At 40.0% G+C, this 14070-nt stretch overlaps 1 protein-coding gene across 1 annotated transcript in view; it reads right to left on the reverse strand.

Annotated features, from left to right (window-relative positions):
* Positions 1-215: 215 nt before the first annotated feature.
* LAPTM4B (lysosomal protein transmembrane 4 beta) overlaps positions 216-14070 on the reverse strand; it is a 59851-nt gene continuing 45996 nt past the window's right edge. The window contains exon 7 of the mRNA XM_027692457.1: positions 216-2259. Within this exon, the coding sequence (XP_027548258.1) occupies positions 2185-2259 (75 nt within the window). The 3' untranslated portion in view covers positions 216-2184. The remainder of the gene's footprint in view (positions 2260-14070) is intronic.

Here is a 14070-nt window from a genome sequence, read left to right on the forward strand (position 1 = left end):
ACATCTTGAATTATCTCTTGGTCTTATTGTGCAATAAAGTATAGAATTTACTGTCCTTTTCTCCATTTATACAGTATGGAGGGAAAGCTGGTGAATGGACTGGTAAGTGGACTGAAAAACTGTTGCTTAGGTCCTCTGCAGAGAAAATCCTGCCATGACAGATTGATTGGACAGGATTTTGTGTATGTTTGTGTTTGGAAGACCATCAAAAATTATTTCCATAGTCTTGAGGAAACACCCTTTTATTGTAGAGAAGTTTGTATACACAGATGCGATGTATTTACAACCAGCTTTTCTCAGATGACTGTTTGAAATCCTTCACAATCTGTCAAGAATGAAAGAAAATGAAGCTCAGAAGCCCAGCCAGCCAGCCCAACCCCCAAATTCACATTAATTCCCAAAGATATCTGTAAAGAGAGTACATGGAGTTATTCAGAAGGAAAAAATAGGACTGTGATAAAGATCAATGGATGGACTTCAGGACTGGTTCATTCGAATGCATTACTTAGTTTGATCTCAGAGTAGATGAACCCTGAACTAAAATTCCAAGAAGGAGATGGGGACCTGCCTTTTCCCAGGGATGGGAAGAGACAGGCAGAAAGAGTCTGTCCTTTCCTTCCCTGGCTTCTGCAAGAACAGGTCACAGTTGCAATCTCTGTAAAAAGAAGTTGTCAGTCCTGTGTTCCCCTGGAAAATTCTTTTCCAGAAAAAGGCAGGAAAAGTTCTGTGTTTCTTCAGTCTGCAGAATGGAGTCAATACACTGAGGGTTAAAATGGGTGTCCTCCTTAGGAAGGGTGTAGACTCACGTGCCAGCCCAGCCACAGGAGAGATGGTACCTCAGTGTCCTCTGGTGCCCCTCCAAACTATGGCTCAGCTCTGCACTGCCCTTTACCTGGGGCGCTGTGCAATGGCATCATTTTAGCTTCAGCCTGTTCAATCACCCCAAATGCAGAGACAACACAGCGGAAAACAGTGAGAGGTAGAGACACACATTATACTCTCTTTTCCTTCTCACTTAAAAGTAGAACCTTCATCAGCGACAAAAAGTTACATGTGCAGGAGGCACTTCTCTGGAGAAGAAATAAATACCTCACAAAAGCACTCATGGATGGATGAGTCCCATGACAAAGATTCCCAGCACAAATCAGTTCAGTCATAAAAGAAATCTAAAATCCCCACACTGATGTATATGATAAACATGTAAAACATATCTGCTAATGCTCCAGGAAGTTACATGCATAAGTTCCCCATACATTAGGAACATTTATCTTAGAATCTGCATAATTTAATTTACACTCAGCAGAACATTGCAATATTTACAGGCACATTCCAATGGGGAAAAATTTGCATATTGAGTGCAAAAGACACAGCTTTGTCACCTAACTGTGTGATTTTAAAAGCAGGGATTTTGCGACCTCAAAGTGCTCTTTGTGAAGTTAGTGGGGAGAAAAAGGTGTGTAGGTAGGAAAAGAAAGTTATCAGAATTTGCTAAGAACTCTTTTTTTTTTAAAATTAGAATGGTTACAGGCTGGTACAAAGTGAGTCCATGTAGACCACAGGTTCTGGCTTGTTACACATCACAGAGCACTTTCTCTACCCCCATTTCCCATACTTATCCTTCCCAATTAAATTTGTTTCTCATTAGCCAGGTTGATGAGAACAGTGATTTAGACTCATCCTTCTTGCAGTCATCATCCTTCATAGCATAGTAACTTCATAAATTCTTATAAAACAGGAATGAACTGGAATGTTGCTTTTTTGGACTTGGTCTGTATTTTGAAGGTGAAAGTGGGCATCTGAGAAACACATTTGTAATGCTTCGGAAGTTTTTCAAATAAAAAAAATAAAGTTACACTCTGAATCTGATTGAGAATGCAAAGTTCTATGTTCTCTAGCACTGCATGTCAGACATGGTGGAAAAAGCTTTTCAGTGACTACTGTAACCTTAGCGCTACCCAGAATTGTTCTGAAACCAGTTCACTAGTTTCTGAAACACTACTGTAGTTGCCGTAAGTTATTAAAACTATCTACAGAATAATAATCATACAATTTAGGTTTCAATATGTCAGCAAAACAGCAATGTATAACCCACAGAGGTTATATCCTGGAAGTGAAATTATCAAACTATTGCTCCAATGTCTGAGAAGTAAAGCTATACTCCCTAGGGACACAGCACTCTCTCACTTATGCTGACACATAAGGTGGTGGTGGATCTTTAGCAGCTCCATTCACAGGATCATCATACGGTGGCAACAGGACCTGCAGGAAAGGAAAAAAAAGTTTGTATTTTTAAAATAGAAGTCAGATGACAAAATTTACAGAAAAGAAAACCCTTATGGCCTTGTTCCTCCCCCCCGCCCCAAACAAACAAACACTCCAAAAGAGTAAACTATTAAGTAGGAGCAGAATAGTTCAGAAATGAAACAATATTAGCTTGAAGTTCGTCCTTTTCAATTTGTATGCTTGTTTTCATTATGAAGGAAAACAGGATTTCTTCTCATTTCTTATTAACCCCAGTGACAGCTTGATTTCAGCCATTCACTGCTGGTACCTGAATTTGTTCAATCTGGCGGTGATAGTAGCTGCTTGTGCTGCAGATCTCCTCTGTCAAGAGCGCTAAATCTTGTATCCTGGAGGAGTGCTCAAAATGCTTAGCCAGAGAGAGAAAAGACCCAAAAACCTCTCTTTCTGAGCCCTCTCTGGAATAGCTAATAATTATTTTGGAGTGAGGAGAAAGAAAGTAAATGGAGAACAAACTACCCAATGTCTAGATAAATCTCTAGTTTTGTGCTTCTGGAGTACTCAGCCACGAGAAGGAAGATCTACACTCCCAAAAGTATTTCAGGGAATGCTTAAACATCTGATAGCAATTAGGACAGCTTTAATCATAGATCATCCCCATTCACTGGAGTCCAGGCTGCTTCCTAGGACATGGGAGATGCAAGTTCAGGGCAGAGAACAGATTTGAACCACGATTTATACTTGCTTAGGCAAGCATGTTTAGCTATCATGCAATTTTTAATGGCACCAACACTGGCATTAATTAGCTTGCATGTGAATAGGAAAGGAGCACTTGGTCTGTGAATCCCAGCAAGGACTGTAGATAAAATAGATGTCTGAAAGAACAATGAGTGTACATTCCCTAAAATATCTCAATACTGTGCAAGAATATCACTGAAGTGCACTGTCAGAGATACTTTATGCAGCTGCAGATCAATTATTCATGATGGAATTTCCAAATTTATCAGCATTGCTTCTTGGTCATTAAAGAGCACGTAAAGCTGATTGTCTAAACACACACAGGGAAAATCCTGATCTCAATAAAGCCAATGGAACTTTTGCTATGACAGGATTTCACCAGTTCTTAAAGACATTGATAACCTGCCTTCTGCAAAGAAACATTCATAGTCATCCCTTTTAGACTTCAACCACAACATACAAAATCAGTAAGAATCTTTCTATAGATTTAAATAGACTTTGGATCAGGCTTTTACGGAATAGTTCCAAGGATGATTCAGATTCTACTCATATGAGTTTACTCATGTGTTCAAGTACATCTGTGCACGTTTGTTAGATTACAGAATGGCTGCCTTGGCATCTTCAGGCTTTAATCAAAAAAGTTTCATTATTTAGAAAAGGAAATTGTTAGAGCCATCATTCCTCATTAATACCATATGTTTGAGCTTGTAAATGCAATATCTTATGCACTACATAATCTAAAAACCCTTGTATTTGTAAAGCATTTAATAAATTATGTCACCTTTAAAGGGTGCAAGCAGCTTATGGCAGACTACTTATCTAGTGAAATTAGGACAGCACATAGAACTTCAAATAAATATTGTGATAAAACTCATAAATGTATTTTGCAACCAACCTCAGGAAATCACAGTGCTAAAGCATATAAACTGTAAAAAGCACTACAATTGAAATCCTCTCCCTAGTACTGATCATTAGTTTAATAATAGGGTTTCTAATAAAATCCACATGTTACTAAAAAAAGCACTGTTTTCTCAAAAATACTGAAACATGTCCATTAGTTTATTACAACACAATATAATTAGTAATTAAATATTATCTACAGATGACTCTGAAAATGAATCAAGTTCACTTTGTGAAGATTTAGCTGTCTCACTGCACTCTTGATGCTAAGCCCCAACCTGCGGTCCATTCCTTTTAGGTTCAGAGTCTATTTCATCAGGTGTGATAAGAAATCACAGCAGATGCAATCCAAAGAGCTGTCCATCTTCCAGTTGATAAAGATGGGCTGATAAATAAAGGACAACACCTCTTCCCATGCTCTGATCCTCTTTTAGATCAATGTGTCCTAAGACTGCTGTGGTTGCATCACTATTATTACTTGATCATTGAGCTTACTGTCATTTGCAGTGGGTCTCCTGGCCCGGAGGATTACTGATATGAGTGAGCTTCTCCATTCCTTTCACTCCTTATGAAACAAAATTTGTCCAGGAGAACAGACTCCTGTTGAGGCTTTTACCTCTTGGGAGATGAGCACTCTTCTTCACTCTACAGACCCAAAACTCATACATGGGTCAATGGCCCCAAGGACTCTCAGAAGACAATTTCTCACTTACCAACAGTTCAAAAAGACGTGACGGAAGATAGGAATACCTGTAGAAGCCTGGACAGTAAGGAGTTAATGCACTGCTGTGCCTCAAACACTGACGACCAGTCAAGCAGGCAAATTCAACAGGACTTGCCCAGAAAGGGGGGCTGTATGAAAGTAGGGCAGCACCTTTCTGGAGACAATTTTTCTGTTCAGGTCCATGATGACTGCACAACATACAGCGCAAGCATGAAAGCAGGGTCAAACAGTGGTCATATCCCTAAGGGGGGCGATGGACCACCAAGGATCCCAAAGCATCCCCCAACTCTTTGGGAACTCTCATGAGAAAACTGCGTGTGCTCCTCAGTGTTGTATTAGACACGAAGAATCCCCTTCCCAGTGAATGATTTAGGTGTTCCCAGGCTAACTTGAATGTATGTAGCCTGAAGAACTTTTTGTTTTCCAGGCCCCCATCCCCAACAGATCAAGACTGTGACCATTACTCTGACCACAGACATACAAAGCCCAACATTTAAGTCTCATTCCTGGATTCATGGATGATTATATCTTTCCTTGCCACTATCTGCTCTTATCCTTTCCCTTTCTTTCTTTCTTTTCCTTATATATTTTCTTTGTGGTATTTTTATACTTTTATAGAGAAGAACCAAAACGGACATATACCTCCCTTCTGCTGCAATTAAATTGTTTAAAAATAAATCTGCCTCACATATACACTGGTCATTGAGTATCATCCCACTCTAATTCACCCCAAGGGATTTATTAAAAGGAACCTCAGTTACCCCGCCTCAGAGACCGGTTGTAACAATACCTACAGGAGTCCTTTTGGAGAAATCACTGGCTAAATCCTAAGGCATATGGATTTCTATAAGAATATTCAAAGAATGTGGAGTATGAACTGGGGATACTGCTAAAAGGCTTCAAAGAAGTTTCACAAGAAAATATCTCCACTAGAAGGGTAAAAGTATTTGCCAAATGTCTGTAAGGTTTGAGGTCACTTACTGCAGGCAAAAGTTCTTTGTTTGAACAGTTCTGTCAGTGACAGCTTTACAAGGCTTACTCCCCACACATCTTTGTGCTCCAATATTTAAATATCATTCCCTAACATGAACAGAACAGTAATAAAAAATAATCAGTGTATAATGAGCAGAATTCAAAATTACTACCTTTGCCCAGCAGTATTTGAGTTAAACAAAGAAAATATGGACAGAATGTTAAACATAGCTTAAGATGAGTAAATGTGACAGACAACAAGTGGAGGAAAACACTTGGAGTCTGTGGAATACACAGCATCAGCTTGGACATCAAATATCTCACGTCATCAGTATAATAAAAGCCCTTCAAACTAATTTATCTGTTTTACTTTCAGCCGATGTGGTTTTGTTACTGTTACTTAATCATCTGTCAACTCTAAGTCTAAATAATCAACTTCCAGTTTCCATGACAGACTGAATAACTCTTCAACCACTCTGTAATTATAAATCCTGCAACTCTGCCTCTGTAGGACTACCTTTAAATTATTTTTTTAAAAAAACAGAGTTTCAGGCCCTTACTTTCCCTTGATAATTTTCCATCTTTTCTCAATTAAGTCTATTTTGGCAAAAGAGAGAAATATAATAAAACCTGAATTATCTCGGCTTTTATCTGTTTACTGTTAAAATGCCCAACAGTTTACAAAAATCTCGAAGAAAAGATTAATTTCATTAGAATGTTAATAATTGAATTTATACCAAAGTAGCTGAGATGAAAATCTGGATCAGAATAGTTTACCCTTCTCTTTTGTTAATTTTACATTTCAGCATGGCTAATGGAAGCAGATAGGTGCCTTGGACATAAAACAGCATAGTTATTCAGGAGTACATTATGCTCTCCAGACACATAAAATGGAAGCCAGTCACTGAGCCAATAGAAAAATAGACAGAAACTCACTATTCAGTCTTATCTACAAACCTCATTAGAATGCACACAGTCTAAACTGATTCACAAAGTACAAAAAATATATGCATATTTTAGGTACATGGTATCCTCAAGGCAGAATATCCACTAGGACAACTGACACATTTTGCTTCCTAGGCATAACATTTGAGCATTTCCTTGTTTCTTTGTTGTGAATTGAGAAAAATGTATGTTAGTTCCCTGAATGCTCTGGGATTAATGTTTGCAGAGTGTTTGAGATTGTCACCCACAAGTTACTATAAAAAGTAAGTATGAAGGACCCACATTTTTTTGGAACTCAGTGATCCCTATGTGAAGACATTCTGGCTTTTTATCAGTAGACTAGCAAGCAAGTTTGGAAGATTAGATAGTTGCAGGCTTCAGTCCTATAGGATGCCTAAAATCCAAAGGACAGAAGCTCCTGACTTCTTTCACAAGCCCTATAATTGCATTAATTGTGTTTAAGAACCATGTACCATTTTAACAACATCCTTTAATATGACATTATGCATTGTTTGTACAGTTGTCTGGTGACAAAAGCAATGCACAGAGACTGTGATCAGAGCTCTAGGGGATCCCAAACCAAGAGGGGTGAAACACACAGCTCCAATCTGCCATGTGAATGCTCCAGACATAAAGTTTTTAGTTAGTTTCCAAGGACAATTTTTTATCCTCCTGCTGCCACAGTAAAGCCAAGTATACAAGAATCTGCAGGGAAAGAAAGAAAATAGGAGAAACTGTGGCTATGTAGCCCCATGCTCAAGTGGGACAGGGAGTCCTGGGTGCTGGGCTTTGTTCCCAATACCATTTAAGCATTTTGTGATAAGCAATCTTGTATAATATGCAGAAATAATCCATAATTGACCCATAAGAAATCCTGTTCCTGACTTAGCTGGTGTCATCCGAGTGGTTTGGATAATTGCATTACATAAACATCTCTCTATTACAAAGCACATGATACAGGATGACCTTCTCTGAAAGAAATAATCACCAAACAAGTTTGCCAATGGCTGTAACATATTCATGTAACATAAGCCTATGTCATTCCATATTTTTTACATCCTGGTTAATCTGGTTTTGGAGAATAAGTTTTTAAAGGCATTGCTTAGAAATATCTCTAAAAAGAAACATAGGCAAATATTTGTATATTCAAACAGTTTGTAATTACATCTTGTTCTAAACATGTTCTCTTGTTTATTTTTGGGGGGGTATATTGCATAATATCAATAATCACTCCGCTGATTTCACATTTACTTGAACTTACAGGAAAAAAATTCTTCAGCATATGTACAAGATTTCTCATATTGCTGCAGTGATTCTTGTTTGAACTCAAGGTCTTAGATGACCTTTTTCTAGAGGAGAAAATGTGCTTGGTTCTGTATGAGTAAATTTAAACATTCCATTAATTGATTATTTCTGCATTTTTAAGGGTCTCACCCAAAACTCAGAGAAATGAACTCAACAGAAATCTTTCTGTGTCTTCAGAAAGGTTTGGATCACTTTTTCCCATATGCATTTGTATTCTTCACTGGGTGGAACGGTAGAGTTGCCACAAAACAGCTTTGAGTTTGAACATTTTGTTTGTTTGAGCATTTTGTTTGTCTCCTATATGAAACATTTGTGAGTTCCTGTTACAAAAAACCTTGCTGATGTCTTATGAGAAACAAACATTGTCAGACACAGGTCTAACATACTTTTCTCCAACACCTTCTAGCTGAGATGCACCTGATAATGCCAAAAAGCTATACATTAAAAATGTCTATGGAGAGAACTGATAGTTGTAGGGAGCATTCAGGATGTTTTCTCAAAATGTAGCTTTTCAGTAGAAACTCCAGCCCTTTCCGGTGAAGGACTCCACATTACATCACAGAGCTGACAGGGACAGGTGACAACAAGTAGTTGTGCGGAATTAGGGTCATTACTACTTCAATTTAATCCTGGTCCTGTTGCTGCCCTTTGGAGTTCTGACAAATCATTTGACTTTGCCTTAGAAGGATCTCCCATTTGTAAAACAGGCCTATTATTTGAAGCATCTTAAAAGAGACTGGAAAACGTAAGACAGAGTTAAAAACTCTCTTGGATAACACTTGCATATGACTGTACGAGATGGATGCTAAATAGTGGAAATACTTACAAAATAAATATATATTTGCAGAAATTTCAGCCTATGCCTGGAAGTGTTTACCCCAAGCTCTTCACCACAGCCTGTACGCACTGCACACCATTCTGCAGAAGTGACCGTTACATTTTAGACACCCAAATCGTTGGGGAAGGCCCATGCAAATATGTGGGGAGGAAAAGAGGAGAGGGCAAAAGAAGCCTTTTCTTCCACACAGCTCACATACAAAGAGTCAGTGGGCTCAGGCCTTACTCTTTTTTTACTTAAAACTGGAGAGAGAGTAACCATAAGGTGAACAGTGGTAGGCAGATGGGGAGTGTATGCTAGAGCCAGTGCTGAGCCATTTAAAATTTAAAAGGCCCGAACCACATGTATTTCCTTTTCTGGCAGCCTCTGTCCAACGTGTCGCCCCTGGCTTGGTGATGGGACAAACACTGACACAGCTGCAGGCTGAAATACAGTCACCACATGCCTTTCCTAATTCAGGATAAGTTTTCTCCTCCATGCAGAACAAGGCCAATTCATCAGGTTCAGAGACAATTGAACTGAAAGATGAGGTTTTAAGCAGCACATGCTTGGTTCCACCAGTTTTCTGCTCTGGGTTCATTTCATCTCTGTGATTCCAGCCATGACCAACCACCAACTTATACCAATCTGATACCACTGTGCAGTTTGGAGAGGGTTAAACAGGGTATCCAATCACATTGATTAACTTCGTGTTTACGTCCCTGCTGTCCTGTCATTCACCCAGCCAAGACGAGTGGAATTTCCTCCCACAGCTGCGGTGCTTTGAGGAGCCAGTAACCACAACCTAAACCATGTTCAGCTGCAGTGAAACAAGCAGCCAGCCTACAAACAGCTCTGGAGGGAAGGCTGCCCATGACCACCTGTCTGGTTCATGACAGTCCCAACAGCCCTCATGTACTACTGGGCTCTGGACCATGCAAATGTTATGAAGATCACCTGGGGAAAACAGAAGATGTCTGTGTGCATACACAGCTATAGCCAGCTGATTGCTTCACTCTGTATGCAGGGAAGGCTGAGAATAGTTCCCTCTTGGCAATGTTTTCTTGTCAAATTTGGCAATGTGGTTTCCCTCTGAGAAGTCTGAGATTACAAAGGAAAATGTAAAACTTAAGGTGTATTTTTTGCTTAAAAAATTCTGAACTACAGATCTTCTCAATTCAAGTTCCATTTTGGAGATTCGAGGCACCAAGTGGCAGCTATTTCCTTTAGTAATTTGTAGAACAGTTACCTCTGGACTATATGTAAATATCACTGATTATATAAGCAATTTTGTATTTTATTTGAAAGGTCATTTCAAATAAAATTAAAAAAAATTCAAGTATTTAGTAAAAATAAGCCTATTAATGTAGCACTTGTTTTATTTCCTGTACAAATTTATTGGAAGTTACTATATATACTGATTTTATTGAGGCAGATCTTCAAAAGTTTCTAATATTTCTCTATGTAGGGAGAGAAGAAGTAGCATTTATGAAGAGTGTCTGAAGAAATGTGTTTTTTCTTTAATGGGGTCTCAAGAGTTCATAGAATCATAGAATATACTGAGTTGGAAGGAACCCACAAGTACCACCGAAGCCCAATTCCTGGCCTTGCACAGGACAGCCCCAAGAGTCACACCATGTGTCTGAGAGTGTTGTCTAGACTCTTCTTGAACTCTGTCAGGATTGGTGCTGTGACCACTTCCCTGGGGAGCCTGTTCCAGTGCCCAACCACTCTTTGGGTGAAGAACCTTTTCTTAATATCCAGCCTAAACCTCCCCTGACACAACTTCAGGCCATTCCCTCGGGTCCTGTCACTGGTCACCACAGAGAAGAGATCAGTGCCTGCCTGCCCCTCCTCTTCCCCTCACAAGGAAGTTGTAACTGCAATGAGGTCTCCTCTCAGTCTCCTCTTCTACAGCCTGAACAGACCAAGTGACTTCAGCTTCTCCTCATACAGCTTTCCCTCTAGGCCCTTCACCATCTTCATAGCCCCACTTTGGATGCTCTCTAATAGCTTAATATCTCTTTTATGTTGTGGTGCCCAAAACTGCACAGAGAACTCGAGGTGAGGCCGCACCAGTGGGAGAAACGGGAAGTATTAAAACTAAATCCACGGAGAATTCAGTTTTCTCTTTAACCACTTAACATGAATCAACACTTTACACTGACTGTATGGAAAGACTGACAGGAGAACCGGGATCTTTTTTCCAGTAGCGAGGAATAATAATAATTCCGTGGTGAGACGCAGTCAGATGTTACATACAAGACAAGCACTGGCAACAGAAGTAGGGATTAGCTTTCACCACGTTGCAGTTTAGCACTTGCATGTAGGGACAGCTCTCCTGGATCAGATAAAAGTTCCATCCAGATCACAGTAATTAGTGATGGATGATAAAGTAACACAAGTACAAGACAGAACAACAGAAGAAATTAAGAAAGAGCAGTGCAAGCACATATAGTTACAATTTGCCCAGAATATTCTCTAGACTGTTGGAAATTTGAATGTCAAGGACTTGCTGAATTACTGGTCATTATAGGAATTTTTCTTCCACTGATTTTTCTAGCTTGTATTTGAACCCATACTGACTTCTAGCACCACAATGTCCTGTGGCAAGCAGTTCTACAGCTCATCTAAATAAAGGAATACCTTCCTTGGTTTGCTATGAAACCTGCCACTAGATATTTCATTGAATATCCTCTAGTTCTTTTGTTAAGTCAGTGAGCAGTTGTTTCTCCTTTACATCCTCTGCCACTCGTGACTTTAAAGACTGCTATCATGTTCTCTCTCGTTCTGCCCTCCTTCATCTCACTAAGGATCCTTGCTCCCCTGCAGTGCAGTCCACAGTTACTTTCTTCCTACCAAGAAACTCACTTGACAGTTTCCAGTCCAGGCTGAAGAGAGAGCTCCAAGATCATGCATGTGGGGAAGCATTTCAGTCAGAAGGATGCTGGGGAATGAGCTGACCTACATTTGCATGAATCTTCCTTCACGCTCAGGGGAGCAACAGGCACTTTCACTGACCTGACCTGGGTTAGACACTCTTCCAAATGAGATCAACTGCCCTTTAGAAGCAATTCTTATAAATAACTGCTTAAAAATATCTGCTTCAGAGGTGGCTGTTTACAATGTAAATGGATGCTCTGCTCAAATGAGTCCAGTCAAAGCAACTGTTTCTGGTGAAGTCAGACAGCAATGTTATAAAAAATAAAGTTCCCATCTTTCTTTCTTTTCCTCCTTCCCCTGTCCCCAGATAAAAAAAGCCCTAGGTATAGGCCCGAAGCCAAAGCTTCATATCTGAGCCCAAAACATATTTAATTTGAAATGAAAAATGTTTGACTTTGCTTTATGCACAGATGCTGTTCTGGTTTCATTTGCATGTTTTTGCTTGAAAAATCTGTCCAAAGTGTGCTAGTTAATTAATATTTAAGGATTTCATTATATGTTGTCTGTCAAATAAATCCCAAGAAATCCTCCTCTCAACATGTACAGGAAGTATTTTCGTGTTTATATGTATGCATTTCCTTTAGAAACCACACTAGAACTATTACAGATGGAGTAACTGTAAGCAGAATAGCTCAGAGATAATTTATAACTCCATTCAGCAAAGAAGTAGGGCTCAATGCTGCAAAATCATCTGTGCAGTTAGAGCTGGCTTGTTTTTCTTCGACAAAACTGCTTGTTTATTCCAAGCCACCAGCTCTCCAAGACACTATTTAAGAAACTTTACACGAGTTTATGAATTTCTGTAATGAAGCAGCACAATGTTTTCAGCACTCCAGATAGAAGAATAAATCTATATATAACTAGGACATAGCAACATTTAGGAATAGATTGTGATTACCATTTTATGGGAAGAAAATTGGATTCAGGAAGCTATTGTCTTTTTCCATCATATGCAACCTCATAAAAGTCATCTAGAAAAATGGTGTAATTACTCTCTCCATTCAAAGGCACGGACGGACAGTCCACGTCAGGCCACAGAAGTATTTCCTACATCTTGGTCAGCCTTGTACTGCTGCATCTCTAGTTGCACCTCATGATTTTGTATAGGCAAAACATATTTATTTTTTCAATTGTTCCTTCATTTTTTTCAAAATAAGCATTTTCTGCATGAGCACATGCTTTCTAGAGTATACTTGTCTGCAGGTCACTGAAGTATACTTTTACTCTGTGTAACAAATGGTTGGTGTGGTGTCTTGAGTGCAGAAACTGTGACAGAGCACTCCTCTTTTGATGGATTTCTTAGTTACTAAACTGCATCTCTTTCTAACCTTATCTCCTCTTACGATTACACTGTGTATCCCACTCAAGAGTTAACAAGACAGAAACCCAGGAATAAGTCACATGAAACAGCCAAATTGTTTAACAGGACTTGTCATCTCCTAAAAGTGTGGTTATCACAGCCATGCTTGCATTACAGACATTGCTGGAGAGGCTTCTGTCTGTATTTATTAAAAAAGCTATTAATGTGAATAGATCACATCTGCAAAGCACCTATCATCCAGAAACTCCCACAAACTTTTGCCTACCTCCTAAATTTGGTAGATGAATACCCACTCAACCTTGTTCTTTCTAAAGCCAAGTGTCTGTCACAGAGTTAATTTAAAGCAGACCTCGCTTTCTCCACTGCTATTAAGACAGAGGACCAAAACCACAAGTGCTGTGCAGTTTGGAACAGACCGCAGTGGACAGTCCTGTGTCCATAAAGAGTCCCGAGGGATTCCTGGGAAGAGTGCAACTGCTCTAAGGGAGCCATTAAAGTGAATTGAAATCAGACTGAAAGTCCATAGGTCACCAGGAGCCATTAATAACTACAGAAAGATGGACCTCTCAATTATTGTCACACCCTCAGCCAAATGGGGGCAGGTGGGTGCTCCTCTGAGAGAACACAGCCACCCGCTGAGCCACCAGCTGCTGCTGCTTCTGCCTGCCCAGCTGATGGCAGATGGTCCTTTGGCATCTGCACAGTTTTGGGGCTGGGAAAGCTTCAGCAGAGAGGCTTGGGGTTGGAGGGACTGGGATGTGTAAGGAATTGCTCCTCTGCTTGGCAAAGGCCAGGGCCATGCTGCGCAAGAGGATGCGATGAGGAGACAGCAGATGAGGTAGTGCCGGAGCTGCAGCAGGACCACCCCTGGGGGAGCAGCTCTGCAGCAGGGTAGGGCTTCCAGCACAGGCCAACTCTGCAGCTACAAAGCCACAACACAGCAAACTGCTGCTGGGACTCTGCCTCTCACACCCCGCTGCCTTTCACTGTTTGAGCAACACTTGCCTGAGTGAATTCTCACCTCCTCCATCTGTCGTTACACAGTGTAACTATGACTTGAGCTTGACCTGGAAAATTCACACACAGCTCAGCTTAACACCCATATATTCTTGGCAACTGGGATTTAAGTTGTCATTGACTTTTACCACACTGATATGTATCCTT

Source organism: Neopelma chrysocephalum, unplaced genomic scaffold, assembly GCF_003984885.1.
Source record: "Neopelma chrysocephalum unplaced genomic scaffold, ASM398488v2 Primary Assembly neopelma1_86, whole genome shotgun sequence".
Taxonomy (NCBI): Eukaryota; Metazoa; Chordata; class Aves; order Passeriformes; family Pipridae; genus Neopelma; species Neopelma chrysocephalum.